This window comes from Lampris incognitus, chromosome 8 (assembly GCF_029633865.1).
Source record: "Lampris incognitus isolate fLamInc1 chromosome 8, fLamInc1.hap2, whole genome shotgun sequence".
Taxonomy (NCBI): Eukaryota; Metazoa; Chordata; class Actinopteri; order Lampriformes; family Lampridae; genus Lampris; species Lampris incognitus.
In genome coordinates, this window is record NC_079218.1 from 5,370,166 (window position 1) to 5,397,923 (window position 27,758).

At 45.1% G+C, this 27,758-nt stretch overlaps 1 protein-coding gene across 2 annotated transcripts; it reads left to right on the forward strand.

Annotated features, from left to right (window-relative positions):
* ints2 (integrator complex subunit 2) lies at positions 1-27,725 on the forward strand. 2 transcript variants are annotated; one of them, XM_056284463.1, is made up of 25 exons: positions 1-397; positions 2,270-2,584; positions 3,194-3,332; positions 3,547-3,616; positions 5,386-5,499; positions 7,347-7,477; positions 8,766-8,936; positions 9,282-9,502; positions 9,987-10,112; positions 10,364-10,435; positions 12,713-12,827; positions 13,295-13,363; positions 13,558-13,692; positions 16,650-16,826; positions 17,411-17,522; positions 18,289-18,393; positions 18,888-19,052; positions 20,943-21,144; positions 22,877-23,002; positions 24,430-24,631; positions 24,778-25,071; positions 25,798-25,905; positions 26,075-26,180; positions 26,535-26,711; positions 27,167-27,725. In XM_056284463.1, exons 2-25 carry the CDS (start codon positions 2,292-2,294, stop codon positions 27,334-27,336), a joined length of 3,600 nt encoding a protein of 1,199 aa, XP_056140438.1. In that variant the 5' UTR covers positions 1-397; positions 2,270-2,291; the 3' UTR covers positions 27,337-27,725. The 2 variants fall into 2 exon arrangements, with proteins under 2 accessions (XP_056140438.1, XP_056140437.1); XM_056284462.1 differs by having other exon boundaries at positions 2-397; positions 3,514-3,616.
* Positions 27,726-27,758: the final 33 nt, after the last annotated feature.

The following is a 27,758-nucleotide window of genomic DNA, read 5'->3' on the forward strand; positions in this document are numbered from 1 at the left end:
TAAGAAAATTTGAATGAAATCCGGTTCTGATCCAGTTTTAACCAGCCAAAAGCCACTTTTATCAGACACCCGGTTGCTGTGGGTATCAAACAGCTCGGCGTCAAAAATCACCTTAACAAGCGAGGAGGAGGAGGAGGGCGTCTTCTCCCCGTCCGGTTCGGCGACAGGTGGACCAGTTAAATCCACAGCGGTCTGGTTCTGGTAGTCCGGGTTCGGGTCTCGGTGTCGGGGACTCGTCTGGACGCGGATCACAGGCGCGCGTCTTCTGACCCGGCGGCGCTCGGCTGTAAGGGGGGTGTGCGGGGCGCGGGACAACGCCACGGGAGTCCGAGGTCCCGAAGGCCTCGGAGCTCTTTTTGTTCCATAGCGAGGAGACTGAAGCACTGCCGGGGGAAAGGTGAGCCGAGTTCCTTATTTTGTTTGCTTTCTAGACGTCAAGTTGAAGAAAGACCAGGCGAGCCTACGGGGGGGTATTCGCGGTTTAGCCTAGCTACTGCTAGCTAGCGCATCCGCTAACGTTAGCTAGCTAGCTAGCGTTCGCGTCCGAAAGAACGGACGAGCGATGTGACGGCGAAGCAACGCTAGCTAGTGGCTAACATGAGCTAACTTTGCCAAGCAACCAGCCGGGTTGAACTACTCACTGGTGACTTACAAGGGCGGTTTCTGGCTCGCCGAGGTCGGGGGGGGGGGGGGAAATACGGGGCATAAACAATCTGCGGGATGCGGTGTCAAACTTGCGGCCGCCTAACTTTGAGGGAAGCTGCCCAACGCTAAAGCTAGCCGTTAGCCGTTAGCTCCGCTGCCCGGCGGCAGCCTCTCCCACCAGCCGGGGGTTCTGACATGGTCTTGCAGGGTTGAGGCTTCGTCATTCAAAAGTCCTCGATATCCACATTACAAGCCGAAACTCATTAAGAGTTGAGTACGAGGTTTTTGAAGCCGACCAACAACAGGTGCATGGGTGACAGCTTAGCCAGAGCAAAAGAATCGGTACTTTGTGACTGCCGGCTCGGCTCCACTTCTGCCAGGTGAGTTTAATCGCCCCGTATCACAGTTGGGCCATACGGAGCTCTTCAGTCACACTACTGTACACATGAAATACAAGACACGTGTTTCCTTCCACACTCGTAACCACTCAATGAGGCAATGAACGATCACAGAAAGTCATAGCGAAACTAATACATATGTAAACTACTAATAAGACCCACTGGCCGACACCAACCCAGTCCTCAAGGACCCCCCCTATCCTGCAGATTTTCTTTGCAACCCTGAACAGGTACCTGTTTGTAGTTATTCAGCAGTGAATGTCAGAGTGTGCACACCTTGCATAATTAAGTGCTGTGAGATGATTGGTTGAGTAAGTACAAGCAGAGCTACCTATGCAGGGTTACAATGAAAATCTGCAGGATAGGGGGTCCTTGAGGACTGGGTTGAGAAACACTGTACTAATAAGACCCACTGGCCGATCGACTAGAGCAGCGTTTCCCAACCCAGTCCTCAAGGAACCCCTATCCTGCAGATTTTCATTGTAACCCTGCATAGGTAGCCCTGGTTGTACTTACTCAACCAGTCATCTCACAGCACTTAATTATGCAAGGTGTGCAACGTCTGACATAATTCGTTGCTGATTGGTTGAATAACTACAAACAGGTACCTATTCAGGGTTGCAAAGAAAATCTGCAGGATAGGGGGTCCTTGAGGACTGGGTTGGGAAACACTGGACTAGAGGGTCTGACCCTTTAGTCGAGCGGTTAGTGATGTCGCCTTGTGGTGCAGTACACCCCGTGTCGAATCCCGCACCGGGCAAGAAAATAACCGCTTACATATATATATATATATATATATATAAAATATACACGAGCATCCTCTCCAGTTTTTGCCATTCATCTTCCAAGTGCTGCGCAGTGTAGTCACCGACATGTGAGTTCCTCACCTATTGCTCTGCAGCTGCACGTCCCACAGAATGTCTAGCAGTGTTTCTCAACCCAGTCCTCAAGGACCCCCTATCCTGCAGATTTTCTTTGTAACCCTGCATAGGTAGCTCTGCTTGTACTTACTCAACCAATCATCTCACAGCACTTAATTATGCAAGGTGTGCAAACTCTGACATTCACTGCTGAATTACTACAAACAGGTACCTATTCAGGGTTGCAAAGAAAATCTGCAGGATAGGGGTTCCTTGACGACTGGGTTGAGAAACACTGGTCTAGAAGATGCCCAGCTTGTTCCAGACGGCATCTTTCTACTGTCATCATGTGTTTGTTTCCACAAGATCTCAGCGAAGCCATATAGCGATGGCGGACTCAGCAGGGCTGCAGTTCGTCAGCTCCTACGCCTTCGAAGCCATGCAGAAGGTCGACGTGGTTTGCCTGGCTGCCTTGAGTGACCCAGAGCTAAGGTTGTTGTTGCCCTGCCTGGTGAGGATGGCCCTGTGTGCCCCAGCAGATCAGAGCCAGGCTTGGGCCCAGGACAAAAAGCTCATCCTCCGCCTCCTCTCTGGAGTGGAGGCTGTCAACTCCATTGTGGCGTTGTTGTCAGTCGACTTCCACGCTCTGGAGCAGGACGCACGAAAAGAGCAGCAGCTCAGGTAAATTGCAAAGTTGTGGGGTTTTTTTTTTCCTTCTTGTGGTCATTTTAAAAGGGCTACAACTATAAATAATTTAGATTTTCCAGTTTCCCAAGAATATCCGAATGTTCCATGACCATTATGAGTTAACGGCCAGATTTGAATAGAAATTTTCAGATAATTCTGAAATGTTTCGCATAAGAATTAACATCATGTTTTGGGTTTTAAGACAACTGTAGGTTGTTGGGTTTTGTTTTTGGTTTTTTGGGGTTTTTTTGCATAGTAAATAATTATTTGAATTGACCGTTGAAGATTATTGAAAATTTGTCATTGGAACAAGCAATCCTTGATCACGTTTGATTGTTAAGATATAGAACTTAAATGCTAGAGCAGTGAAGTATTTCTTTGGCATCATCTGTTCCTTAAAAGAAGGACACCTGCCATTCACATTCAAGCAAGATGTGCCTCAAAAATTAAAAAGGCAACTTTCCGTCCTCTTGTGACATAGTTCTGGTTCCTGACATTATGTTGTATATGCACTACAGTGTCCACAATGATAGAATTCCTGTATTGGCCACAAGTTTGGAGATAATGGTGCTGTCGCATGCTTTCTGGTATCTCTCCTACCAGACATAAGGCTGGTGGCTCCAATGGCGAGAGTATTCTGGTGTCTCAACTTCAGCACGGTCTGACCCTTGAGTTTGAACACAGTGACCCCCTCAGGAGGCTCCGACTGACCCTCAGTGAACTGCTGGCTATCATGAACAAGGTACAACTGAAGACTAACTCTGTGACCGATGGAATAACCATTCACATCAATGAGGCTCAGGTCGACAGAGTCGACACTTGACGTTAATTTGGTTGAATGTTGAACAGCTTTGGTTTTGCCCTCTGGTTTTCATCACAGTCATATATATTCAAAAGGAATTGATTCACTGCTGTTCTTGTAGGTGGCAGACTCAAATGGAGAATTTTTCTTGAAGTCCTCAGAACTTTTTGAAAGCCCTGTTTACTTGGAAGAGGTGGCAGATGTACTCTGTATCCTACAAGCAGGTACCAAACCCTCCTCATGTTTTGAACTGTCTCTTGCTATGTGGTGGGGATGATTATGGATATGTTAAGATCTGCTTTTAAACGTATGTATAAAATATCTTCGCCCTATTAAAATCTCTCACAATTAAGAGTGAATTAGGTCTTACTCTCCAGCCACACTGTGGTCAGCTTAGTAGATTGGCTGACCACTTTTGAGACATAATAGGCTCCTGAGTTCCAAATGTTGGTCTGGTGCAGTAATGAACATACATTGTTGGGTTGGGTTGGTTATCTATCTATCTATCTATCTATCTATCTATCTATCTATCTATCTATCTATCTATCTATCTATCTATCTATCTATCTATCTATCTATCTATCTATCTATCTATCTATCTATCTATCTATCTATCTATCCATCTATACATCTATCTATCTATCTATCTATCTATCCATCTATACATCTATCTATTTATTTACTTTTGCAAAATAGGTGTCACTGGTAGAAAAAATAGCAAGAACAGAAATGACACTGGCTGTTAATGGTCGATGAGTACCAGAAGTTCAAATATGGTCAACTTTTCTCAGCCAGCGATGCAGTTGACAGCAGGGAAGTTACCGTAATAATCATGTTAATCCGCTCAGTCGAGAAAGAATTGACTTCCAGCGTACTGTGTGAATGAAGGGTCCGACTTAGCTCTGCCTTTTCTTTAGTTGTACATTATTTTACTGCTGCACCTTCATGGCAGTAAAATAATGTAAACTGTTATACAGTTTAAATAAAAATCAACTGAGTGTAGAAAATATGAAAACGGTCACACTTTGTCTCAATAATCCAGGCAAGAAAAACACAGAAAGTTGTATCAGTTGATCAGGACACGACATTTATTGAGAGAAACGTTTCATCACTCATCTAAGTGACTTCTTCACTCTCAACTGACTGCAGGTGCTCCCGTCCTTATAAACAGTACAGTTGCGTTACGACCGAAAACAACGATCAGTTTCACATGCAAATTACCGTGACCATTAACTAGAGTTTACAATGGCCATGTGTACTATTCACAGAGGATTGGAGAATAGTTGCAATCACAGCATTGTATTATAGTGTTTTATCTGTTTTATCTATGTAATATAGCACCATTATATAGTGTACGCTGTTAAGTGCTGAGAGGATTGCCGTGACTTGTACATTGGGCAAACCAAACAGACACTGGCGAAGAGGATGGCACAACACAGAAGAGCTAAGGCTAGGACTCCGCGGTCTACATACATCTACAGGCCAGTGGCCACTCTTTCAAGGATGAGGATGTGCACATCCTTGATAGGGAGGAACGCTGGTTTGAACGGGGAGCCAAAGAGGCCATCTATGTGAAGAGGGAACGACCATCCCCGAACCGCGGGGGGGGGGGGGGGGGGTTAGGAGTACATCTGTCGCCATCTTACAATGCTGTCATTGTGACTATTCCCCAATCCTCTGTGAATAGTACACATGGCCATTGTAACTCTAGTTAATGGTCACGATAATTTGCATATAAAACCAATCATTGGTTTTGGTCATTATGCCACTGTGCTGTTTATAAGGGTGGGGACACCTGCGGTCAGTTGAGACTGAAGAGGTCAGTTAGGATGATGATGAAACCTATCTCTCAATAAATGTTGTGTCCAGATGAACTGATTCAACTTTCTGTGATCACACTTTGCAGTTGTCATTGTGAAGTAATATTTATGTTAATTTATTACATATATTGACATGAAATGATGTTGGGGGTATTTATTTATTATTCCCCCAGAGCTTCCTTCCTTACTGCCCATTGTTGACGTGGCGGAGGCTTTGCTACACGTTCGCAATGGTGACTGGTTTCTGTGTCTTCTGGTCGCCAATGTTCCTGACAGCTTCAATGAAGGTAAGTGAGCTGTGTTAGAAAGCTGGGCATGCTGTTAGCCGCTAAAAGACAACGTTGTTGATTAATTGCCAGTACAGAGCTACAGAAGCAAAGTAAGCTGATCCACACTGGCATAAATGGGTCTTTCCCTTACCATAACGGAGGAGTATGTCTGTGAAAGCCTTGTTGCAGGGACAGGCAGACAACTTTTTTTTTTTTTTTTGATTTTCCCCTTTTTTTTTTCCCTCCCAATTTAGTGGCCAATCGATCCCCATGTTAGTTCAAACACCCACCCTCGTAAAGCCTGCGTTCGCCAGCCTCATCTCTCCGGCCGGCAGTCTCGTAGGAGACACCTCCCCACTTTCGTGACAAGGCGAATCCAGGCCGAACCACTGCTGTTTCCGACACACACACAGACGCATTCATGTGATGAACACAAGCCGACTCCGCCCCCCTCCCAAAGACAGCGTTGCCAATTACTGCTCCTTCATCGAGTCCGGCCATAGTCGGATCTGACGAGACCGAGGCGCGAACCCCGGTCCCCAGTGGGCCACTGCATCGACACAAAGCTGATGCTTAGACCGCTACACCACTGCGGACAGGCAGACCACTTTTCACTCCCTGTCCCCTGTTTTCTTACTCCCGTTAGCCATTTCCCTTCTGATTCCAGCCGTGTTCCTGGCCCAGAGGGAGGTCCATTCTGCTTTGATTGATAATGGACATTGCCGTCTCTGGCCCATGGGGAGTTTTCTGTGTGCTTTGAGACACATTTAGAAGGAAATCGAATGCCTACTGCTTCCCCTGCCTCCTCATCACATGGTGGGGTCAGTGCAGAGTCAATAGCTTATTTGTGTGCTTTACATAGCGGCCAACATCGGGGAATCCTCTAGGGTTTGTCACCGTAAAAGACACCCCTCTATTGATCTGAAGGGGAAATTAATCCGTTTCAGGGTGAAGCGTTCAATGCTTCTGAACGCTGGGTAATCTGAATGCCGTCTAGTGTGATGCATTGCCCACAAGCATCAGTGTCTGTCTTATCGAACGTGAGGTGGTAAATAGGCCTCAGTCTGCTGCTTCTTTCATGACATTTAAAAATGATCCTGATGTGACGGAGACTAACATCATTTCAGTGCATGTCATAGTCTCAGCAAACCCTAAATATCTGGCCTTTTAAGCTGTCAGCTGTAGTCAAGTACAGGCGGAATGATGCCTGGCTTAGTAAACAGTGTTTTTGATGCCTTGTAAATCCTGTTTACAGGCGTATGTAGTGGGATTCTACAGTGTGGCATATGTAGTGGCATTCTACAGTGTAATTTATGGATAACATGACTTGCTTGTGACATTGGATTGGGGCTGTGGTACGCTGTTTTGCACAGTCAGTAAACTAGAAAAAGGGAAACATGCAGGCAGGGATTTCATCATCAAGGCAAACATGTCATAACAGAAAAAAGGCATATGTGCCGTGGTCTGTAAATTGCTGGAAAAATGACACCGGTGATGTACTCTGATATTTCCACTTGAAAATCTAGTGGTTCTGGTAGAAAATATCAACATTTTTGAAGGCAAAGCTGTTATTTGTACATTTCCAGGTAATGGAAATATGGAGACATGTTACCTGTGACGATATTAACTTCTGTATTATCTTTTGTCTATATTATGCATTTGATAATATCTGTTTTCTGTAGTTGACACTGCTTCACAATTCCAAGACAGTAAATGCATTCTAAACAGGCAAAACGTGAGCTGTAATGATCCAGGGCTTTAAGTCATGCATACTTCTGCGTTAATATGTTAAGTGCATTATCCTAAAGCAGGCAGTAATTCATTAAATGTGCTTTACCAAAATATGTATATGTCTGTGTCTCTAGTCTGCAGGGGCCTGATCAAGAACGGAGAGCGACAGGATGAGGAGAGTGTGGGCGGCCGCCGGAGAACTGAGGCCCTGAGGCAACTGTGTCAGATGAACCCCTCACAAGCTCTCAACATCAGAGCCATGGTGGTCAGTCACACCATTAGTACCGTCACAGGAGTCCAAACTGCTCGTCTTTCACATCCGTCTCTTACCCCAGAGGGGTTTGCAGCCCCTTACCACTTGTCAGAAATCCCAATGCTGCAGCCAAAGCCAGTACTGCTGATCTCACCACATCCCTCCATATTTTTTCTGCTCCGAATAAGTGTTTTCCTAAGCAGGTTTTTTAATCACATCATGCCTTACAGAACATGCTTTACTGTGTTTTGCTGTCTAAGTCTACAGCCCGAAGCTGTTTTTGTGCTTGTGGCACACAAGCTGGGCACCGATTTATTGTTTGCAACAGCCCTTACGCCTGCCGTAATGACGATGAACTCATTTTTAGCTATAGTTTGGTTTTTATGCCAGCTTTTTAAAATGTGACCTACATGCACTCCAGGTTGAGGCCGTCACCATAAATGGTTGATACAGATTGCATAAAAGTTATTAGTAGTTTTTAGGGTTAAAGGCTTACTTCTGTTGCCTTCCCATCGAGCATCAAACCAGACGGCACATCAACAGTACAGCATTTTAAGTGTGATTTGTCTTTGCAGTTCAAAACTAGACAAATCTTGCTATTCTGTGTGAGACAGTCATCGAGTCGCCTAAACAAAGCGCAGTGGTGTGGTAGCCATAATTGATGTTTAGGTAAGTTCGGGGCATTGCTTAGGAACTTCAGTGCTGTGTAATCCCCATCTTCCCCTTGTCATCAGATGTGTGCTCTCCAATTAAAATTTTCATTGTTTGTGTGTGTGTGTGCACGCTTGCGTGTGTGTGTGTATTCTGTGGAAGAAAGGTCTGTGTGAGCCAGTTAAGTGCCCAGTATCCAATCTTTTTACTGTCTGTTTCTACAGTCTTGCGTTTCCACACTTGGGGGTTATCAAGATTGTTGAGAATTGCAGTATTTCACCTTATTTAAGATCTGTGCGGTAATCTTATCTGTCCAATATTTGTTAGACAAGCTTGTCTCAGACAGGCCACAAACAGCTGATCTAAGAATCTGTTCAGCTTTGACCTCTTCTGACAACAAGGGGAGGTCAAAGCTTTGGGTCTCCTAGCTGGAAGGGGTTGCCTTCCATAAGGACACTTCTGCAGGTTGGCTGGTTGCTATCATGGTGTCTTGAACCCAGGCCCTCCAGTTGGAGGAGTCTCCACATCATTACTTCAAACTCCGCCTCCTATTATACCAATATTGTTCATGGCCCAACATCAGTATGGTGTAATCGACTGATAACTAAGCCTTGCGTGTGTGTGTGTCTGTCTTCCTGTGTATTTCCAGGTGGAGGAGTGCCACCTCCCAGGCCTGGGTGTAGCACTGACTCTAGACTATAAGCCAGACACAGCAGATGAAGCGGTCAGTCCCCTGGTCTCCTATGTCAGCGGCCTTCTGCTTGGTACCAACGGCAAAGTCCGTACCTGGTTCAGCATGTTCATCCGCAATGGGCAGCAAGTGAGAGAACCATGTTCACACACATTTGATTTTACCATTAATGTACATTTTACTTGTGTTCACGGTCTACCTTTATTTCACTTTTTACTCTTTTGCTTTGGTAGATATCACTGTATATACTGTGAAATATGGTTAAAAAGTTATGCATACACCAATTCTGACCTTCCTTTCCAGATGATTAACTGTATAGAATATATACAATAGTCCCAAGTATTTAGGTAGTTTAACTTCATATACACATAGACACACACATGTGCCACCATCACACATCTGTTCTATCATAGCCACATTCAGTCGTTCACGAATTCCTTTGTTTCTCGTCTCTCTGTCTCTTTGGGTCGCCAGCGTAAGCGCGAGAGCAGCTCAGTGCTGTGGCAGATGCGCAGGCAGCTTCTGCTGGAGCTGGTGGCCATCCTGCCACGCTCTCGTAGCACCCACGTACCCAATGACAGCGACATGGAGGAGGAGAGCCCCTCGGGTTACTCCGGCCTCAAGGAGGAGCACGTGGTCAAGGCCAGCGCTCTGCTTCGCCTTTACTGTGCCCTCATGGGCATCGCCGGCCTCAGGTAGAGAACGGAATCTGTAATGAAGACGTCTGCCTTCTGCCAGGAAATCAGATCCTGTAAAATACAGCGTGTCTCAATGTGGTGGTTGAAGTGTGGTTTCAATTCAGCAACTGGAATCATAAAATATTTATCCTGAATGGGGAAATAGAGGTTACATTTACTCCAGGGTCAACAAATGCGATATGGTGGATATGCTGTAGCTTCACTATACGGTTATGTCTTGGTCTGAGAATCCTTTTTTAATTTGATTAAACTTTGAAGGTGTCTTACTCTTACCTTTATCAGTTGCAAACGGTGTGTCCCTCAGATTGTTCTATCATTAAGTTTGTAATCACCATTCAAGTTACGAAGTGTGAGTAAACATCCAGTTTCCTATGCTCCGATGCCTTTTATAACTCACAGACCAGGCCTCTAGTTGGATGGGAGGGAGAATACACTTAAAAGTTCATTTCACGAGATGAATGCTCTCCCTGTCCATCTCCAGGCCGACAGACGAGGAGGCAGAACAGCTCCTCCAGCTGATGACTAGCCGGCCACCAGCAACCCCAGCCGGTGTGCGTTTTGTGTCCCTGTCCTTCTGCAAGCTGTTAGCCTTCCCAACGCTAGTCAGGTACAGAATCCCCAGCCTTGGTCAACTGCTACTTTCAGAAGCATTTGTTTTACTCTTGAAACACAATTTTATTAGGTTTTGACCCCCCCCCCACTACACACACACTAAGTAACAGGTGGTTTCACGGTCTTGTGGTTTGATTTCCTGCCAAGGCAGGCATCCTGCCAAGTCATTGTGTGCATCATTTTGGCATCTGATGTTATGTTGTCCTGGGTTATATGGAGTGTGAATAGTTGTGTGTGTGTCCCCAGCACCCCAGAGCAGGAGCAGCTGATGGTAGTGTGGCTCAGCTGGATGATCAAAGAGGAGGAATATTTTGAGAGGTGAGGGGGTAATCACAGGAGGGGGAGTTGTTTCAAAATATAATTTAACACTCAGTATTGCAATGTATAAAGTCAGAACTATCCTGAATATTGATGCTGTGAATAATGTAATGATACTCTAAAAAGATAAACATATTAAATGGATAACATTGTAATATACACTGATCAGCCAAAACATTAAAACTACCCACCTAATATGGTGTAGGTCCTTCTCGTGCCACCGAAATAGCTCCGACCCATCGAGGCAAGGACTCCACAAGACTTCTGAACCAAAACATTAGCAGCAGACCCTTGAAGTCCTGTAAGCTGCAAGGTGGGGCCTCCGTGGATCAGGCTTGTTTTTCTAGCACATCACAGATGCTCGATCAGATTGAGATCTGGCAAATTGGAGATCAGGGCAATACCTTGAACTCTTTTTTGGGGGGGGGGGGTTATCCCCCTTTTTCTCCCCAATTGTACTTGGCCAATTAGACTATTTTCCAAGCTGTCCTGGTCGCTGCTCCATCCACACTGCCAATCCAGGGAGGGCTGCAGACTACTACATGCTTCCTCTGATACATGTGGAGTCACCAGCCGCTTTTCGCCTGACAGTGAGGAGTTTCGCCAGGGGATGTAGCACATGGGAGGATCACGCTATTCCCCCCAGGTGCCCTGACCGACCGGAGGAGGTGTTAGTACAGCGACCAGGACACATACCCACATCTAGCTTCCTATGCACAGACATAGCCAATTGTGTCTGTAGGGACGTCCGACCAAGCCGGAGGTAACACGGAGATTCAAGTGGGTGATCCCTGTGTTGGTAGGCGATGGAATAGACTGCTATGCTACCCGGACACCCCATCACCTTGAACTCTTTGTCATGTTCCTCAAACCATTCCTGAACAAGTTTTACAGTATGGCAGGGCGCATTATCCTACTGAAAGAGGCCACTGCCATCAGGGAATACGGTTGCCATGTAGGGGTGTACCTGGTCTGCAACAATGTTTAGGTAGGTGGTACATGTTAAAATAACAGCCACATGAATGCCAGGACCCAAGATGCCCCAGCAGAAATTTCCCAGAGTATCACACTGCCTCCACCGGCTTGCCTACTTCCCATAGTGCATCCTGGTGCCATCTCTTCCCCAGGTAAATGACGCGTGCACACCCGGCCGTCCACATGATGTAAAAGAAAAGACATTATTCATCAGACCAAGCCACCTTCTTCCATTGCTCCATGGTCTAGTTCTGACCCTCACGTGCCCATTGTAGGTGTTTTCGGTGTTGGGACAGGGGTCAGCATGGGCACTCTTGACTGGTGACGCAGCCCCATGCGCAGCAAGCTGCGATGCACTGTGTGTTCTGACACCTGTCTGTCATACCAAGCATGAACTTTGTTCAGCAATTTGAGCAACAGTAGCTCTTCTGTGTGTTCGGACCAGACGGGCTAGCCTTTGCCCCCCACACACACACACACACACAGATCAGTGAGCATAGGGCGCCCATGACTCTGTCACTGGATCACCAATTGTCCTTCCTTGGACCACTTTTGGTAGGTACTGACCACTGCATACCGGGAACACCTCACACGACCTGCCAGATGCTCTGACCCAGTCGTCTAGCCATCACAATTTGGCCCTTGTCAAAGTCGCTCAGATCCTTACGCTTGCCCATTTTTCCTGCTTCCAACACATCAACTTCAAGAACTGACTGTTCACTTGCTGCCAAATATATCCCACAGCTTGACAGTTGTCATTATAACAAGATAATCAGTGTTATTCACTTCCCTGTCAGTGGTTTTAATGTTTTGGCTGATTGGTGTATATACTCTTTGTTGTCTGTAAGCTTTATTTGAAGGGGAAAGACGGTGATCAACTCAAGTCAACCCATGCCAATATAATATTGTATGTGGCCAAGGGCATGACACTTGCCATCCATCAGCTTTTTACTTTTTAGTCAATAAGATTGTCATGAATTATATATTAAAAAAAACAAAGCGACTCAGTCTTTGTGTGAGTACACTGGTGTATATGTGTGCGCATGCGTACTTGTGCATGAGTTTGGTTCATAAATTATCCTTCAATCAGTGAAGGAGCTAAGAGAGTGTTGGCAGGGACCATGAAAGGGTGGATGATTGTGTGTGTGTGTGCACGCGTGTTTGTGTGTGTGTGGTGTTATATGGCTGGCATAATCAGTTTATTTAAGTGCCATCCTCTAAAATGCAGGATTAATGTCAGGTCTAAATCTTTTCATTCTCTTGGCCTCTGTGTGTGTGTGTGTGTCCTCCTCCTCCTCCCAGTGCTGCAGGCGTTGCTGCTTCATTTGGAGAGATGCTGCTACTGGTCGCCATGTATTTCCATAGCAACCAGCTCAGCTCTATCATTGAGTTGGTGTGCTCCACTTTGGGGATGAAGGTAAGGTGGAGGGGCGAGGGAGGGATCAATACATTAGTCTGGCTGACCAGCTACTGGCTCCACTCCTTAGACTGCAGAGATGAAGCAATAAAGTCTATATCACTGTAACACTTGCATCATATACACATATTGCAGATAATCTGTATATCCTGCAGCCAATTCGCTGTTTTCTTACTCAAGTGCACTTTTCTTTCCTGCAAGTGCACTTGGTAGTTTCCCTGTCTCCGTGCATTCTCCACTAAGATGTGTAAGGTAATTGGATTTAGAGCCTGTTTGTTTTTTCCCTGAGGGCAATCTTGTCAACTCAATATTGTGGCTGCCATGTAGAATTTCTCTTATGAAATACGAAAGGAGGGAATTACTAAATGCCAGCACATTTGCCTGCAGGTTTTCACTCACAGTAAGCCTCGCTCTGTCGATATTCTTGACCCTTTTTATTTTTTTAAACAGTGTTGTTCTTTCTTTAGATATCAATCAAGCCCAGCTCTCTGAGCAAAATGAAGACAATCTTCACGCAAGAGATTTTCACTGAACAGGTACATAGACCACAAAGCAATGCTCGAGTATTTGGTTCCCAAAGGTCACATGGGCTTTGCTGTAAATTCCATACTTCCATGATTCAACATTATGGATATTTTTTTCCTCATTGAAATGTCATGAGGAAAACTCCCATCGTCCATTGTTGCTCTCCTACTATCATGGTGTGTATTGTGTCTTTTGTGAACTCTAGGTGGTTACTGCCCACGCAGTGCGGGTTGCGGTGACCAACAACCTGAGTGCCAACATCCAAGGCTTCCTGCCTATTCACTGTATCTACCAGCTGCTACGCAGCCGAGCCTTCACCAAGCACAAGGTCTCCATCAAGGTGAGCACCATCAAAGAGAGCTGCACCTGATGGCAGCTGGCGGATTTATGGATGTTGCACAGGCTTACTGTATTCTTTCTCACACAGTTGTTTGAATGTCCATGGCTCCAACTCCAGTGTATAGTTCAGTTAAGGGAGCTGTTCCACTTCATGCCACGGAGCATGAAATAACATCTAGATTTCACCACTTGATGATTTCACATTATCTTATGCAGATCTGTATGGAGATAGATTTTAAATGTTCCTTATCAAGGGCTTAGTGTCTTTGTTATTTGTACTTGTTGGGTAGGATAGGAACCCAGCATGCCTCAGTGGTCTGATCCATGTAAACATCTGACTGCTGGTCTATAAGCCTCAGAATACATAAACCCACAAAATTGTTATATGCCGTCATTATGTATATGCAGACGCTGTAAGTCGAAGTAAGAATGGAAGAAAGTTCTTATAGGCCAGCTGTCAGATATTTATATAGATTAGGCCATAGATGCTTGGTTTACTATAATCACTTACAAGCTCCAGTATTTATTCATTTATATTTCATTTATTTACTCATTTACAGCAGCACAGTGGCGCAGTGGTTAGCGCGGTTGCCTCACAGCAAGAAGATCCTGGGTTCGAGCCCTGGGGTAGTCCAACCTTGGGGGTCGTCCCAGGTCGTCCTTTTGCATGTTCTCCCCGTGTCTGCATGGGTTTCCTCCCACAGTCCAAAGACATGTAGGTCAGGTGAATCGGCCGTACTAAATTGTCCCTAGGTGTGTGTGTGTGTGTGTGTGTGTGTGTGTGTGATGGCCTGGCAGCCTGTCCAGGGTGTCTCCCTGCCTGCCGCCCAGTGACTGCTGGGATAGGCTCCATCATCCCCGCGACCCTGAGAGCAGGATAAGCGGTTCAGATAATGGATGAATGGATTATTTACTCATTCATTGATTCCATTTTCCACTCTTGAGGGACATACGAATACTCTCTACCTTGATATGCTCAAATAGATTCTGCAGTGTTTCCTCAAAACATGTTTGAAGAACTTATATTTAATATTATTCTCGCCATTGTCACATAAAATTAAAATTATGCTTATAATAATAATTGTCATCATTATTATGATTATAATTATTATAAATATGTATTAATTGTAATTATTTCAATAATTATCATCATCACAATATGAATGAATGATTTATTTCGGTCAAACATCATCGTACATATTGACATCAGCCCATTTCACACAACAAAACTCAATCAATCAATGACCGAAAAAGGGACAGGCTGAAGTCCGAGGCTTATTGTTGCCTATCCTATACAGCCTTAAATTAACCTAGAATATCAGAGTTACAAAAGGAAGAAACAAAAAAGAAGCATTTATACTAAGTTGTAATCCTTGATTATTTTACATTTTAAAGATTTTCTGAAACTCAGCAGCGAGCTACACAATTTCAACTCATCATTAAGACCATTCCATAGCTTGACTCCCAAAACTGAAACACACCTGTATTTTATACTGGTTCTAACTTTACATGTTTCAAACAACCCTCTTAAATTATAGTTTCCTTCTCTTAATTTAAAAAAATAGTTGGATACAAACAGGGAGGCTTTTACGTCTAGCTCGAAAACCCATTTCCAGTGTTTTTAGCTAGCCCATGCAGACCAGCAGTTCTGACAGTTTAGATGTGTGTTAGTTTGTGTATTTGTGTTCTTGTAGTTTTTGAATGTGTTTTTGCCTTTGTGTTGCACTGCTGTGGGCTGGGGGAAACGATGTTTAGTTTCATGTGCGCAAGTGCGTGAAACGAAACAACGAAGTGTTTCTGATGTCTGATTCAGAACGGTTAGTGACATGGTCGGAAGTTTTCATTAAAAGAATTTTGATAACCCGAAAATGCAAAAGCTATAAAGGAACACCTTCCTCTAGGTTGCAGTCAAAACAAGAAGTGTTGCATAGTCTTGTTGCTGCCCAGTCTGAGTCAACTATAGATATGAGTCGCACACTGCGACCCGAAACGCTTTACCCAGCTTTATGATGTTATGAAAATAAAGACTGGGTTAGGGTCAGACCAAACTGGTCGCAGAGAAAACCTTTTATCTTTGCAAAGTACAAGTCCATATTGGTCACATTCGTGCAAGGGTCCGCCTGGGAGGCTGTGCATCCACAGACTGACAGGCAAAAAGCTTTTATTAGGTAGATTTATTTTAGCTTGTGCGCTGCACATTAATAACTTTTTTCCCCCACATTTCCTGTTCAGTCGACTTCGGCGCTGCGCAGAATCTTGTAATGACAGGAAAACACTGTTTTCTCTCTCTGTGTGTGTGTGTGTGTGTGTGTGTGTGTGTGTGTGTGTCCACTGCTAATCTCACATACTACTGGCCCTGTCAGCCTAATAATTTTTGTGCAGAGTTGTGACTGTCTGATCAAGGACCTCTCATGGTTGCGGTGATTCATAACCTTTGAAAAAGCTTTTTTATACTGCAGTTGAGTGCTAACTCCTCAGCTGTCTTTTCATCCCAAGTCCAACCACTGGAGAAGGGGAAATAACACTCGGCGTATTATGATGACGACGGTGATGATTATGATGATGATGATGATAATTTATTACCACCATCATCATTGATGTCATCTTGTCATAATTATGAAATTAATAACAATTATTAGGATTGTGTGTCCATGAATACTGGGATGGCATCCAGCGCTTTACCTGTGCCCCCGTCCATGGGGTTAGTGGTTGTCAGGAAGGGCATCTGACATAAAATTTTGCCAACTCATTGTGCGGATTGACAAGACCGCCATTGGTACTGGGCCCTCACAGGGTACCAATGGAAACTACCAAATCCACTGTGGCGACCCCTGGGAAACGGGGAGCAAGCCAAAAGAAGATAATGATTAGGATTTTGTGTGTGTGTGTGTGTGTGTGTGTGTGTGTGTGTGTTTGCGTATATATGTATATATATACGAAATGTTATTTTGTTTTCAGGACTGGATTTACCGCCAGCTATGTGAGACCACTACCCCTCTGCACACCCAGCTGATACCCCTCATTGACGTCTACATCAACTCTATCCTCACCCCAGCCTCCAAGGCTAACCCAGAGGCCACCAACCAGCCTATAACTGAACAGGAGATCCTCAACGTCTTCCAGAGCTCTGCTGGAGTGAGTAGCTCTTCCTGTCTGTAATGTTGTCTGCGGCCCCTGACATAGCCTGCATGTAATTATCGTATACGCCACCTGTTAACCAACCATGGTTTATCGTCTTTTTCAGAACAACTGCCTTTTGTTAATGTGCGCTGGTCGTGATTACATTTTACAAGATTACGGAAATCTGATTATGCCATTATTAATTCTTATCTGTTACACTGATGGAGAAAAGCTGTCAAATGACTAATCATGTAATTTTGCGACACATTAGCAAAATTAGCAACGCCAACATCATTCAGCACAAGTTAATTTTATGATAAAGAAAAATGATTGTGAATAAATTACAATCAGTGGAACTGAAATTGGAATACACTTCTCTTAACACCAGATTCAATGGATTTTAGTGACAAATTAGTCATTAAGCAACTTACAATGATCAATTATGTCAGTTAGATTGAGAATTCCACTAACCCTTATGGCTGATGAGCATTTTTAGTATGCAAGTCAAAATCCTTTCAAGACAACCAGCACCACATCCTGTTCATGGGGATTCTTCGGCTTTATTTGTGTGACACTTCTCTTTATGTGTGTTTCTACAGGGGGATAGCAGTCGAGGAGGGCGCCTGCGCTACACCATCACTACCCAGCTGCTCATCCTGTACTATATCCTCTCCTACGAGGAGAACCTTCTGGCTAGCACCAAGTTGCTAGGTACACACAAAATAATAACCAACTTGCATTTCACACAGCTCTGCTTGAATTTCTTCAGTGCCAGTGGCTGGTGTCCATGCTACTACTTATTTTGTCTTTACCGTTTCCCTCTCCCAATTGCACCTATTGTTGTTGTCTTCTCCACCAAAGGAGAATTGTACATGATAGAGAGCTTGTCCAGGAGCCAGCGGAAGAAAAGCAACTTTTGTCCTCTGTTGAGCTGTAGGAAATGCGCTCACTGTGGCCATGGAGTGATTCATCACTTGCGTTCTCAGCGGTGACTGCTGGCTCTTTGTCAGCTCACCGTTTATTCTGTATGGAGCAGCCAAGTACGATGGCTGCAGGAACTAAGCTAACTAGGACAGCTGTAGGTTAGATTGAGCATTAGCAGTTAGCCTAGTCAGTGTTTATTCTCTCCCATGATGAGCTCTCCTCTTGCCCTTCATTACGCCAGATTTATGTGAGTGTTTATACCATCTCTTTAATTGCTGTGTTTACCCAAGTGCTCCTGCAGCCTTCAAGGAAGGAGTAATGATGCCCATCAGCAGTGGTAATGAACCCACACCAGTGAAAAATCCCCTCCGCTCCTCCACGTGTCGGCACTGGGCTTTTAGCATACTGCCATAGCCAAATCAAATACTTTTCCTCTTCTTTTTTTCACGTCACTTTTTCTTGCCTTTTAGATGGTGTGTGTCCTCTATTTCCTGTCCTCTCATTACTTCCTTTTTCCCACCTGAATTTGTCTTCTGTTCCATCTTTTTTTAAGCCTTGATGCAGAAGAAGCCAAAGTCCTACTCTGCCACCCTGATGGACCAGATCCCTATCAAATACCTGGTTACCCAGGCCCAGGGGCTACAGCAGGAGCTAGGCGGTAAGATGTGGTGTTTGCAGTTGATCCCATTTCTACCCATTCTTTTCTCAATCTAGTGCAATAATATATGGTTGTATATTACATATACACTGGAGCAATTTGGTTTCATGCCAAGATTATGTCTGTCGCCTGACCTACAATTCACTCTACTGTAAACTACAATGCCATTGCTATGCTTTAACCAAGTTTAGCATGTTTTGTTGGTTCGAGTTAAGTCTCCTGACCCTCCTTTGCCTCATTCCCTCTCTCAACTCCTGTCCTCTCTCGACCCTTCTTTCTCCACCTGTCTCTCGCTCCCTCCTAGCCAATCTCCCATTGTTCCAGGCTGTAATCAAAGTCCCACATGAGCGTTAGACATGCAGAAAAAAAGTTACCCCTCACGATAGAAATGAATGGTATTTGCATGTCCCAATAAAATCCCCATGAGACCAGTGGGCGGGTGTGAACCTTGACAAATCACTCTCCCCTCCTCTTGTCCCCCTCTCTGTCCCCAGGTCTCCACTCGGCACTGCTTCGGCTGCTGGCCACCAACTACCCCCACCTATGCCTGGTGGAGGACTGGGTGTGTGAGGAGGAAGTGACTGGCACCCTGCCTCTGCTGAGGAGGATGATGCTCACCAGCAACACCTGTAGATACACTCAGAGCCAGCTCCACCAGGGTGAGCCTTTGAGCATTTGTTTTCGTTGTTAAAGTGCTGATTCTCTGCAACCTGGGGAGGTGGTAATCGACACACATCTCAGTTGGAGAATGACTGCTGATTACCCGGGGACTGTTTGGCTGACACTGAAGTTGGGGCATTGCAGCCTAGGGAGGTTTTTAGAGTCACTAGTCTTACGAGGGCCATGCATAATGGGATATCAGCATTATTGTATGCAAGAGGGTTTAGAGCGAGAAGCCTTGATCCTACAACACTCTTTACTCTTGTTCAGTCCATCCTTGGTTAATCCTTTTTTCGGTCTGGAGGATTATGCTGTATTTAGGATGTAATTCTAAGATGGAGACCCAAGATAAAATTTAACGGTAGATCATTTTCACGCTCTTCTATGCACATATATGTGTCTGTGGGTGTGCATGCATATCAGCCTGTGCAGTTTATGTATTTTGTTGTGCGTCTATCTGCCTACACCCACTTGTGTTATGTATCCACAAGGCTTCTCTATGTTCTCTCATGACAGTCAGATCTGGGATTGTAGTGACAAGGATAGGGCAAATATGGCGCATCTGCCTCTGAGGGTCTTGATGAAAGGAGACAATCTGGTTTTAATCCAGTGATACCACAATGCTCTGTGGTGACGGGAAACTTGACCTTTTTAAAATGGCCAACTCACTGGATATCCTTTTCCATGATCCACTGTGATGGGAAACAACTGGAAAGCTAAAAATCTCTCTCATGTAAGCTTCTAGTGAACTGCTTCAAGCTCTGCTCTGGAGACACTGCACATCCAAGGTACTTGGAGGTTACAGTTAACTGGCTTGCAATACTGCTGCAATACTTCTTCATACCAGTTGAGTATCAGTTAATAAGAAAGTTACCTCATTACACAGAACCCTCTCACCCACCCCTTTCACCAGTTCTTTCAGTTACTCTTGTCAGGCCACCTTTACAAAGTCCCTCTGGCCAAGAAAAACACCTACAGAAAGTCCTTCATTCCCTCAGCCATAAGCACCATAAATAAATTAAAATAAGCACTTTATCTATTTCACAAAGTGCTAAATAACTTGTCTTTTCAGTTATTCCTTTAACCATTCTCAAAATTTTTTAACCGTTTTACTCTTGCGTCTTTTTAATTTGTCTGTATTGTCGTTATTTATTGTGTTGTCTTATATATGAACCACGTCAAAGAAGAATTTCTGTTACATTGTGACAGAAAATAAAGCTTCTTGAATCTTTTATGCACTGCAAAATGTAAAGTGCTTACATTTTGCTGAGAGATATTTTAAATTGGGGCAGCATGGTGGCACAGTGGTTAGCACAGTCGCTTCACAGCAAGAAGGTCCTGGGTTTGAGCCCCGGGGTAGTCCAACCTTGGGGGTCGTCCCGGGTCATCCTCTGAGTTTGCCTGCTCTCCCCGTGTCTGTGTGGGTTTCCTCCGGGGGCTCCGGTTTCCTCCCACAGTCCAAAGACATGTAGGTCAGGTGAATCGGCCGTACTACATTGCCCCAAGGGGTGTGTGTGTGTGTGTGTGTGTGTGTGTGTGTGTGTGTGTGCGCGGGCCCTGTGATGGCCCGCCAACCTGTCGAAGGTGTCTCCCCGCGTGCTGCCCGATGACTGCTTGGATAGGCTCCAGCATCCCGTGACCCTGAGAGCAGGATAAGCGGGTTGGATAATGGATGGATATTTTAAATTGGATATGCCAATCATCAAAACAGAACAAAGCCACTAAAGGGAAGCTGTCCTGTGACTTGAAGAGTCCACATCTAGTCCTTACAGGTGTCCTTCAGTAAGATACAGAGCCCCGATGTGCTCATTTGCTTTATCTCCCTCTGAATGAGGGATCAGCAAAATGCGTGAATAGTAAAGATGCTATTAAAGCCTTTCTTTCTGCAGCCTTCCAGAAGCTGCCATCAAGCAGTCCTAGACTAATGCGGATCCTGGAGCACCTGACCCTGCTGTCACCAGGTGACCTGATTCCCTATGCGGAGGCTCTGACGGAAGGCGTGGCTTTGCTGTTGGAGCCCGCAGTGTCGCGTCGCTTACTTCAGACCCTCAACAAGCTCTGGATGGGCCTCAACACCGTGATGCCTCGCAGGTACACGTTCCGTACCCATCTACATTTTCTGGAGGTTGAAACGTTTCTTGACCAGAGCCAGGTGAATCACAAGGGCTGCTGCTCTCTATCTCTGCCTTTTAAGAAGGCAATACCCATTTAATTTCTTTGTCCTCTTTATCGGATCTCTCTGGTCAAGATACGTAATACCTCTGATCATTTCTGCTTGCCCACCAGAAACAATATAAAAGGCTTTACAAGTAATAAATCCCCTTATCTATTATGTCAGGTTGAGTTACTGCTCTATGGAGAATAAAGTGCGGGGCATTTTTTGTGGATGTGGGCATATTTCTTGGTTGAGAATTTTATAAGTAGTGCTTAAATTTAACAGCACTGTTTGGGTTTTACAGCTCATAAAACATTGAGTCCACAAAATTATGTGCCGATCCAAACAGCACTTCCCACCTATCTGGACTTGACTTGATTAGCATATTGGTTCTCTAATTTCAGGGTTTGGACGAGAGTTGCAAATTCACAAATATTGATTCAAGTGTCTTTGCTCTGGGGATAGTAAGTTAATAAACTATTGTGGTATTCCCTTTACTGCCAGTAGTTGGCATGATAACTTAACATCTCCTCTAAGGCTGTGTTAAGCAAAGGTCCAGGAAGTAGAAGTCCTCACCATGTATCTGCCCTACCCATTTACTAAGCCGACTGACTCTAATCAACCACTCTTCAACTACGTCAGGGAAACAAGTTAAAGAAATCGACTGATTTAGTACATGGGTGGAGGAAATATACACTTTGGAGTTTAACTTTCTGGACCTGGTTTTACCACCTCTAGTGTGGAGTTGTTTTGAAATCCAGTAAATGGAGTAAATGAGGACCTACAGGGCATAGTTGTTGCCCTCATCCACAGGCTGCTTGGTCAATGGTTATTATATGAATAGATTAGCGGTGTTGAGCCAGGCTACTTCTTCAGCATTTATCCTCCCCGGAACTCTCTAGACATAAGAAGGTGACCCTCATGCTGCCCTGAGGCCAACAGGAGCACATTCACCAAAGCTGGGGGCAGGCATCCGATCGATCTATACAGAGAAGTGAGGAGAGGGGGCATCTTGTAACACGAAAAGCTCAGGGCCAGATAAAATGGTGCAAGCCTCTCACTGGAGGGGGAGGGGGGGTTTAAGGGATCATCGTCCTCTCCCAACACCCACCTCCTCTGGCAGCGTCAAACGTGGAAGGTCGGAGGGAGGAGGCTCTGAATCTAGACTACGGGTTAGCGGTGTCGACTCTCACGCAGATCCACTGATTTGTGTCAGCGTGCAGGCGGCAGCAGGGCGCACAGCTCCAACTGTACCCTGCTGCTTATAATTTACCACTGGTCTGATAATGGGGAATAAGGCTGAAGCGGCGCCACAGGCATGTTCTGCGGGTAGCAATATTATTGGAGTAATTAAACCACTCATGAAGGGCATTTTTGGGATAAAATCTGACTTTCACTTAGAGAAACAGAGGAGTTTGATCCCAGAATGCATTCAAATCCATCTTGTAAGAAATAATGACCTGTTAATCTGTCCTAATAAATATTGACGTAATTCTATCACTTAAAGGATGTGAAACAAAAGGTCTGCTTCTCAAGTAGTTCATATTTTACCTTCGAACTAAACGGCAAAGACAAGGTCAGAAAACATTAAACCCGTACGACATTCTCCGGTTGTCATTCCCCCAACGTGATTTTTGAGAGATCTCCAACGTAGTATTTCTGTTGCAGGTTGTGGGTGATGACGGTAAATGCTCTCCAACCATCAGCCAAGCTCATCAGGCAGCAGAAGTATACTCAGAATGACCTGATGGTGGATCCTCTTATCGTGCTGCGCTGTGACCAGAGGGTGTACAGGTAACTGCTTCATTATCTTCGTAGCGTTAGAAGCCTATGATGAGGCCCACCATGCAAGACACAACAGACCAACTCAAACAACATTCGTCTGTGACAAATGTGGACGATATTGTCGCTCTAATGCGGGCCTGATGGCCCACAGGCGTGCTCGCCGAGCTTAAACTGCATCACAGTCATCATCGTTTTGATGGACTGCCGAAGAGGAAGTGTTAAAAGAAAGGTTTGTTATAAGTAATGGCTTCGTCCTAACTTGTTGCCGATTTAAATGTCAAGTTATTGTGTGACATTACAAGGTGGGAGCAGTAATATGTTACACTCGTTGTTGTACGTCTTCTATGTTATGCTCACAACACCGGCTTCAACTCTTACTTTGAAAAATCACAACACCGGCTTCAACTCTTACTTTGAAAAATCACAACACCGGCTTCAACTCTTACTTTGAAAAATCAGCGTCGTTCCGTTTTCTTGCCCTCTCGCTTCCATCTTAATTATCGGTGTCACCCTAAGAGTGTTTATGTCTGTTTCTTCTTTTTTTTTTTTTACTTTATCAACAAAAAAGACTTAAGTGTGTTTACTTTCATCTGGAGAAAGTCTATTTGCTCCTCTTTTCTTGTTTAAAATCTTGACTAGCATGTTGTTGTTGTTGTTAGCTCAGAACACACCGGCGTCAGAGGGAGAGGAGTGTTGGTATGGAGAAGACATATCTGGTAAATTCACCTTCAGTTGGAGAGTATGTGGCTGAAAACACAACCAAGGAACGTTTTATGATAGGCAACTGTAATAATATCACCTAATGTGGAATAGTTGCACTCCTTGTTTATTTAATTTATTGATTAATTTATTTCATTAATTTCAAATGCTAAGTAGCTACGCTACTGGAAAAAAAATCAATGATGTTCTTGTAATACTTTATTAAGTAACATATTAAGGCAATTTTATTTGTATAGCCCAGTATCACAAATTACAACTTTGCCTCTGGGCTTTACAGCAGCACAACTTCCTGTCCTTAGGCCCATCTCATTGGTTGAGGAACAACGCTCTAAAAAACCCTTTAACAGGAAGACAGCTCAGGGAGAGCAACAGAGGAGGGATGAGGAGTAACAGAGGAGTAACAGATTTCTACCAAATTGTAACTGGGAGTCAAGTTTCTTTTACTTTCTGATTGTTTGTAAATGCAGGAAATGTTTGGATTGTTCTGAGCAGGAATGCCCTGCAAGTTTCACACGAGTGCTTTTTAAAATGCAGCAGTTGTACACAATAAGCCATGAGACTGTTTGACAGCGGTTTTTACTTTTCATTTTCTTTTTCTCTGGTAATCTGACATACCAGGTTGTCCACGCCTCTGTACACCAAGGCCACGACTGTTGTTTGATACTTCAGAAAGCTTTTATCACACCAGTGATCCGGTAATATCCGACTCTTCCCAGGTGTCCCCCGTTGATGGACATTGTCCTTCATATGCTGAATGGATACCTGCTGGCCTCTAAGGCCTACCTCCATTGCCACCTGAAGGAGACGGCCGACTTTGACCGGCAGAGCCAGACCGTTTCAAACCTGGGCCTGGCCGGGCCACCAGACACACCCGAGGTCACCAGGGAGGAGCTGAAAAACGCCCTGCTGGCTGCACAGGTAAATAGACTCGTTCACTGTCAGGTTCTCTTCTGCTCTTCCTCCAACACACCTGATGTCGTCAGTACTGATAACACAGATGATTCTGTTAGCTTGGCTTGTGTCTCTGGGCTTGGTAACCGCCCGTTCTCTGTGTTTAACATCAGGACAGCGCAGCAGTTCAGATCCTGTTGGAGGTATGCCTGCCCACCTCTGAGGAGCAGCAGCAGCTGGGAGCCAACGCCGAGAGCCTGCTGAAGAGCGTTAGGGACCCTTTGGGGAAAGGGAAGGCAGGATGCCCGGGAATGAGAGGAGGGCCGGGGACAAGGAGGCACAAGGAGGAGGCTGAGCCAGAGGAAGGCCTGCTCAGTGATCTAAGGGAGGTGCAGTGTCTTATCTGCTGTCTGCTGCATCAGATGTTCATTGCCGACCCCAACATTGCCAAGCTGGTCCACTTCCAGGTGGGACACATTAATTTATACCCTGAGATTTTTACAGTTGTTTATAAAAGAGAGTGGGCGGTTTATTTTCTGAGCCCGTGGGAAAAATATGAGGATTACAGAACAGGAAAAAAACATAGAAAGAGGTTTTAAGCAGGTTTCAGTACTGGCTTACATGTGGTTCCACAGGTTGGGGTCTTAACCACTATGTCAGCACCAGGCACTGTCAAGACATTTCTCACTAATGGTGGGTTTTGGTTCCTTTCATATTACAACAGTGTAGGGCTATTCAAAGAGTATTCTATTCTTTTGTGTGCCGTTTTATTAGTTTTCATGCAGATAATACCTCCCTGTTAAATATACTGCCTTGAAAGTGCATCAGTAGATCAAAAGCCCTCTATTGTTTCCCACAGCAGTCACCATTAGGTGCTGTGATTCATTCTTAACCGTAGAGAATGACTACAGCAATCCCACAAGTAGCAAACTGCCATATGGCGGACTTCATCAATCCAATCCTTCCTCTCTCATGCTAATCCACTCTGGTCCACACTGCCAAGTAGCAGCCTGCAGAGTGTGCGCGTGGGTGGGTTTGTGCGCGTTTGGGCGTTTCTTCAAAGGCAGCAGCAGTGTCTTTAAGCGATTGCTCTATCAAGGCTCCTTCTTATCCGGCTTATTGTTTGAACTCTTTTACATCAGTATTTTATGCCCCATTCTCTCACACTTTGTCTCTCTCTTCCACTCTGTCAGGGTTACCCTCAAGCTCTGCTGCCTCTGACTGTGGCAGGCATCCCCTCCATCCATATCTGTCTGGACTTCATCCCAGAGCTGCTGGCCCAGCCCCAGCTGGAGAAGCAGGTGAGTTCCCCCCTTCTCTGCTGGCTTTGAATTCTGAGAGCTGCCCTGGGCCAGTTGCCAGTGCCTTTCTCGCAAGGTCACTTTTGAAAGAGGCCTTACCGTTGCTCTCTACTCTTGTGCGTTTGTGTATTTGCTGGAAAACTGGCCTAACGGGCGTGTGCCTCCTCAGATCTTTGCCATCCAGCTGCTGTCCTACTTGTGCACCCAGTATGCCCTGCCCAAGTCGCTTAGTGTTGCCCGTCTCGCCATCAGCGTCATGGGAACTCTTCTCACAGGTCAGCCAGCAACTCTCCTGCTGTTGTGCCTCATCCACAACACACCTCCACAACGTCTTGGTCACTCACTCTTCTACTCCACGTTTTTTTTTCTCTTTGCTCATAATTATTTCTGTTGACCTCTCTTCCCAGAAGCCATACTATTGTCCTGTTTCGTACCACGCACATTATCTTATTGTACCTTTGGCTGTTCACTCATCTCTTTTTAAACTTGGCCTCCACCTTCTGGTGGGTAGATGTTAGTGCAGCATTCTTTTCCCGTTTTACGAGGGGACAGCTTGTACCAGTTACCCTGCTGCTATATTTAGTCTTGCACTGTCGTTACGTGTGTGCTGATGGCTGTCCTTGTTTCAGTGCTGACCCGCACCAAGCGATTCTCCTTCTTCATGCCCACTCTGCCGTGCCTGGTGGCCATCTGCCAGGCCTTCCCTCCACTCTACGATGATGTGGCGGCCCTGCTGGTACAGGTGGGACAAGTGTGCGCCTCTGATGTGGCCACCAAGGCCAGGGACATTGACCCTCTCATTGCCCGTAAGTACAGTCAGCCCATGAAACGCACGATTCATAATAGTCGTACATGATTTCATTTGCATTACTGTACCACTATGTCTCGTAGAAAACCGGCTGTGTTAACACAAGAATACAGTAGACTAAGATCAAGGGTAAAAAAATTAATTGAATGCAACAAATCGATCTATTTTGGATTTTTAGGGAATCTATAAAACACAAGGTTGCATCATTACCAAGCTAAAAACCGGGCTGTGGGCCAACTGAGGTGCCTCGGACTAAATGGCCCGTAACACTCCGCTGAACTTGTCAGAACGTAAATCAGTAGTCACACTGCTTAAATATGTTCAGATTTCTTGCCTGTCCATTCCTAAATTAGATTAAAGGATTTAAATGAGCACAAATTAAATAATGTAGCTGTATCAGCGGTTCTTCTTCAGTCATTTCCCTACCCTGACCTGTACCTCCCACTCCCGCAGGATTGCAGTACCTGAAGGAGATGCTGCTGCCAGGAGGTGGCTCCTCAAAGCTGAGCATTCCTCAGCGGACGGCGGAGGAAGTGGGTGGGGCAGACCCAGACGTCCAGCTTTGTTACCGCGTAGAGGCCACCTTCATGGACATCATCAGTTCTAGCCTGCATGGCCTATAGACCAACCACACACACAGGGGAGGAAGCAGAGGACTGAACTTACACCAGCAGTAACAGATACTGGGGCCATTGTTAAGGGATGACACACGTACTTGATGTTATTCATCCACTTCAGTTCCCTTCAGACTGGATGAGCACTGAGATGGGTTTTTTCCCCCGACCGTCAGCTGTGTGTCTACTTGACACGCCTGTGTACTGTAAATAAATCCAGCTTATTTAGGAAACTGTAAGCAGTGTCAGTCTGTAGAAATGAAAAAAGATTGAATTTTGAATGGGTCTGTTTTCTTGACCATTGTACACATATTTTTCTAAACCAAGTATTCTTACCTCTTGTCGGCGATGGTAACTTGTTTTTGTATTTTGTTTATTTGTAATAAAACAAAGATTGGATTAAGAGCTCTGTTTTGGTACATTGTGAAGGA

Bases quoted from the DNA above. Each gene is read 5' to 3' on its own strand.
- ints2 (XM_056284462.1), top strand. From the start codon at position 2,292: ATGGCGGACTCAGCAGGGCTGCAGTTCGTCAGCTCCTACGCCTTCGAA. The intron at 3,333-3,513 runs GTACAACTGAAG...CTGTTCTTGTAG, and splicing joins TGCTGGCTATCATGAACAAG to GTGGCAGACTCAAATGGAGA. The intron at 13,364-13,557 runs GTACATAGACCA...TGTGAACTCTAG, and splicing joins AAGAGATTTTCACTGAACAG to GTGGTTACTGCCCACGCAGT.